This window comes from Rhincodon typus, unplaced genomic scaffold (assembly GCF_021869965.1).
Source record: "Rhincodon typus isolate 14 unplaced genomic scaffold, sRhiTyp1.1 hic_rhity00002333, whole genome shotgun sequence".
Taxonomy (NCBI): Eukaryota; Metazoa; Chordata; class Chondrichthyes; order Orectolobiformes; family Rhincodontidae; genus Rhincodon; species Rhincodon typus.
Window position 1 is genome coordinate 1 of NW_025967971.1, and position 5,249 is coordinate 5,249.

At 39.6% G+C, this 5,249-nt stretch overlaps 1 protein-coding gene across 3 annotated transcripts in view; it reads right to left on the reverse strand.

Moving 5' to 3' along the window:
- Positions 1-6: 6 nt before the first annotated feature.
- The window catches only part of LOC125480960 (NAD(P)H pyrophosphatase NUDT13, mitochondrial-like), a 5,818-nt gene continuing 575 nt past the window's right edge, over positions 7-5,249 (reverse strand). For all 3 annotated transcript variants that reach the window (XM_048593105.1, XM_048593104.1, XM_048593106.1), the window contains exons 2-5: positions 3,560-3,720; positions 2,266-2,405; positions 1,406-1,513; positions 7-557 (exon numbers count right to left, since the gene is read on the reverse strand). In XM_048593105.1, the coding sequence (XP_048449062.1) occupies positions 394-557; positions 1,406-1,513; positions 2,266-2,405; positions 3,560-3,642 (495 nt within the window). In that variant the 5' untranslated portion in view covers positions 3,643-3,720 and the 3' untranslated portion in view covers positions 7-393. The remainder of the gene's footprint in view (positions 558-1,405; positions 1,514-2,265; positions 2,406-3,559; positions 3,721-5,249) is intronic.

Genomic DNA, 5,249 nt, shown 5'->3' on the forward strand with positions numbered 1-5,249 from the left:
CTAATCTCAAAGAGAAGATTGTGAAGATATAAAAATTATTGTAACCTAGTGACGGATCTACCAGCTCAATTTTATCAAGTAATTGACAGGTGTTTCGAATGCAATCAAATCAAATAAAGTTTGGGGAACACAGATTACAAATTCAATCTCACACCGTAAGCATAGCCTGATGAGGTGCGCTCATTTAGACAGCAAAATGTCTAAATCTGATGTATGCTCTTGAATGGAAATAACGCTTGAAAAAATCTTTTCTTTCTAAAGAAAAACATGCTGTGAAGCTTTTCAAATTGCACTTATCAGGACAGACTCAAGAATTCCAAACTACAATGGGTGCAACATTTTATACGGCATGAGAAAAGAGTACTGAATGGCTGACAAATCAAATCCCCTTGGTCAAGGCATTGCCATGGAAAACACACTATTTTCAAAGTTTGCCAAAGTGTGTTCTACCTTTGACAGCAAGGGCGCATCCTTTCCATCCAAGAGGAAGAAGGCTTTCCGTAAATCAACAAATGTTCCCTTCAGAACCGATTCAGCTCTGGCTTTTTCAATTTTACCTAAAGTTAAAAGCACAAGTTAGAACATTATCAATTGTCAACTGTGTTATCGGAAGTGGCATTTTAAGAGTTCTAAGTTTTTTCTAGTCTTTACTAAGAAATTTTATTTTAAAAACTCTAGTGTTTCAGGCTGTCACGTCAGCAAGAGCTGAATAATCTATTTATGCTCCTAATTCATAAGAGGCGCAAGACTCAAGGAACAGTTGGAAGGGGCTTTGAAACAAGTGGACAACCAAACAGAGATTCCATGCATTAATGGGCTTTGATGAACAAAAAAATAAAGTGAGACAGCCACCAGTAATTTGACAAGGAATAGGATAAAAATATGCTTTTTGGTGAAGGAGACCTTGGCAAGAGGGTCAATTATAACACAAAAGAAACAAACTGCAGATGCACATCATAATTTGAGACTACATTCAGTACATCCAGCCTTTGTTGGTTCTTTGAAAAAGCTATCCAATTATACCCATGCCCTGCTCATTCTCTAGACCTCTGCCAATCTTCAGTTAGTATTTACTCCCCATATTTTGGGCATTGCTATTGAATCTGTTTCCATCATCTTTGCAAATAAAGTATCTACCTATGTGGAGAAGGAACAGAGTTGCATGAAAATGAGACGTAAATTAATTTGCCCCATCCTGTTTCAAACAATGTATACTGAAAACCTGCCAAGTTACTTGTTTAAGAAAAAAAAAGTGTTCTACAATGTGAATCAGTGTAAAGTAGGTATGTGTTTGCAAGGCTCACAGAAGTTAAATAAAGGTGTATGCTTTATGTTGCTGTCAGTGTTGCCTAACATAAGATAGTTACATTCATTTTGAATACAGATCCTTGCATGATAGTCTTACCTAGATCTAGGGCAAATTGTGGCACATGGCTCTCTGTACAGCCAATCAGCACTGACTGTTCCATATATTTCTCCTTCTGATCCAGTTTGTGGAGAATGCCATTCAGTTCTGGAAGGGAAGATGACATTGTTTAAAATAGCACTGTTTCTAGAAATATAGGAACAGGAATAAGCCATTCAGCCCATAAAGCCTGCTTCACCATTTAATATGGTCATGGCTGATTGAACACATCAATGCCTTTTACCCACACTATCCCCATCAACCTTTATGCCTCTGATATATTTAAGAAATGGCATAATCACATCAGAGACCAAAATAATACACAAAGGAAGGTTTGAAAGATTCTGCTTATGCTCACTCAGACATTTTAACAAGTGTATAATTATTTTTGTATGACATTTGGACAGTTCCTACACCGTTTTATCAACACTACTAATTGAAAATCTTTTTTTGCAGGGATGGTGAAGAGATAAAGAGAGTTTGAGCCATGAGAAGAGGCTGAAAATGCTGGGGCTTTTTTTTCCCCTGGAGTGTCGGAGGCTGAGGGGTGTCCTTTATAAAATCATGAGGGGCACATATAGGGTGAATAGCCAAGGTCTTTTTCCCCCAGAGTAGTGGAGCCAAAACTATGAAGGGTTTGTTGCACTGCTATATAATTCTAGGGCTCTCCTGTTCAGAACACTCTAATGAACAGCTTCTAATCATGTTATTTAATGTAAGACGAAATCACCACTCTTCGTTGGGTTATAGTGTCTTAAAGATCATACTCAGACATTCATTTTCAATTTCTAAAAAAATAACTAAAGGATTGACACAGACCCCACCGCCCCCCCCATGCCTTTGTTCTGCAGCAGTCATACCTGAGGCCATCACAAACGGTGCCATGTATTTGCTGTCACTTTTTTGCAAAAGGGGTGAGAAACTGTGAAAGAGAAGAAAGGCTCCAGAGCGCAGAGCTTTCCGGCAGGCTTCATCATCCTCCTTTAGTTCAAGCAGGTAGCTGCATTTCGAAACAATATTTCCATAATAGTTAATCCATATTTTCAGAGGTGCAGTGAAAAGTCTGCACACATAAGAGATATCAGCCACTTGGCATACCCTCTAGTTGTCTGATGAGACAAGGCATTTTTACCAAATTTCCAAAATTGCGCATTTGGAGCAGCCGGCATTGCCATCAACTTTAAAGATTTCATGTGCATTCTCAAGATACTGCATAAAATTTACAAATCCAAACACAGGGAAAATGGTGAGATCTTGGTTGGTAACAGAGGAGTCTTTACCAGCTCTCCTCTTGGTTGGAAATGAATGCAACATGAAGAATAAACAAAAGCAAAGTACTGTGGATTATAGAGACCTGTAATCAAATCAGGAAATTGAGAAATTCAGCATATCTGAAATTAAAATGGAGAGAGAAATCGAGTTAACATTGAGTCCGATACAACTCTTCAAAGGAGAGTTAATCAGACTCGAAATATTAACTCTGTTTCTCCCTCCACAGATGCTGCTAGACCGAGTTTCTTCAGTTCTTTTTGTTTTTTTTTTAATGACATGATTCACAACCCTCACAGAAGAAATTCTGCAGGAAAGAAAAGAGAAGCAAACTTGGACTAAAACCCAGAAAACGTTCTGTATGTGTGATCATCATAGATATATGTTGTTACTTATTTAGCAGGAAGACATTTTAAATGCAATTTAAAATTGGACTCGAGATTCAGGGCCTGAGCGTAACTGCATTAGAAAAGGAAAATTATTGCATGGATATAATATGGAATTGCCCAATACATTTTTGGCTCATAGTGACATAATTTTGTTTTGCATGTGCTGTGTGCTTCCTTTGTCTGGGAAAGCCCAATGTTGATAATGCACTTCAACACTGAACAGCACATTTCTTTGCCTCGGAATCAACTCAACTGGAAAATAAAAATACACACATGAAATAAATAAATGGAAAGACAAACAGGGAACACTCAATAGTCTATATTCCTCTTAAGGGGTTTTGCATGTAAAATTAATCAGGTGGAAACCATGGATGATTTACTGGTGGTGGTCAATAGATGAAATAACGATGTGGGTGATTTTGTTTTGCTCCATCACCCAATCAGTTGTACGGTAGAGTATTTCTGACATAATAAAAAAAAAAGTGGTAACACTCACCGCATCCGACTGACGTAATTTGAAACCAATCTGCAGGATATCTGCATGGCTGATATGTTGAAATGCCTCAAAAAGAGAGGCATAACTTTCAGTTTACAGCTCCAGCTTCCAGTTTGTGGCTAAGACTGACCCATCTCTTCTCATCAAATCAGCAACATGATCTGTCAGGAAATATAATGGAGTTAAACCCCATGCACAAACTGCCCTCCAGAACCAGCAAGGGAGGAGTGAAAGGATTACCTGCCTGACTGCCCTATCAGGTAACACCTTGCCTTCCATTCATGGCCTTGCTCAAAACAAGACCCCACAGGCGAAATTAAATATTAAGCTTTTCCGAGCCTCCCCATTTGCACACATTGGTTTTGATACGAATTAATTTGCATCACTGGTTTGCTAGATACTCATTTTCCAATTGTACCTTGCTGAAAAGAGGGACACGATGGAAGGCTTTCATCCTGCACTTATCAGGACGAATGCAAGAATACATAATTTCAACAATTTATTCCACAGGGGAAAGGGTGCTAATTGTTTGGCAAATCGACTGATTGGTCAAAACATTGCCATTGGGAAAGCAACATGGAGATTGCCTCAGCAATATTCAAGATTAACACTAACATGTGGCTGCTGATTTATAATTGGAAAACAATCAGATCAGCATCAGTGTACATAAACCCTTCTTTGATCATATGCTGCCAGCTCCCCCATTTTGTGCTGAAGTGCCAACTTTCAAACAACCCTGGCTGCAGCAACCCACAGATCAGACCAAATTCACCAAACATCCTCAGACAGCATCTGCCAAACCCACAACCACTTCCATTTAGAAGGACAAGGGCAGCAGATACATGGGAACACCACCACCTTCAAGTTCCCCTCCAAGCCACTCACTGTCCTGATTTGGAAATATAATCGCCTTTCCTTTCACTGTCGCTGGGTTAAATTCTTGGAATTCCCTCCCTAATGGCAGATGAACTGCAGTGGTTCAAGAAAGCAGCTCACCACTATCCTTCTCAAGGGCAACTAGGGATGGGCAACAAATGCTGGCCAGCCAGCACTACCCTTTCCTACAAATAAATTTTTAAAAATGGTTTTGTTTTATTCCCTGTCTACACCATTATTTCAAAGACAATTCCTTTCTTAGGGGCTACCTAGAGCAATGGGAAATGCAGTGAAAGCTGCATGCTTCAAATCTGTGCAGGCAAGCAGATTCAAAAGATAGTTTATGGCCCTCTGGACTGCATTGGTATGGCAAAATTCCACCAGAACCATGAAATTCTGCAGAAGTGAACAAAAAAAGTCAAGTCAAAAGGGCAGAAAAATGAAAGAGAGACACACAATTTGGAAATTGCTCTGGTGCTCCATTGTAAATTAATTATATTGTAGAACTAATAGTCTGCATGGAGGGCAATTTTAGACCAAAATGTACATATCCATAACTTCGAATACATCATGACAGCATTTCTCATGTCTGTACACACGCTTAAAGAAGTTGCAGAACCAGTAAAGTTTGATTTAGTATTTGTACTATTGCTCACAACATACTACCAGTGTACTGCGAGGTCAGCCAGTGAGGAACAGATTGCAATGAGGGAGACGGTGTAGATCTGGATGGAAAAGGGGTCAGACAGGGCTGTGGGGTGGGAGGACGGTCAGATGGTGGTGGTGGTGGTGGTGGTGGTGGTTGCGGTGGGGA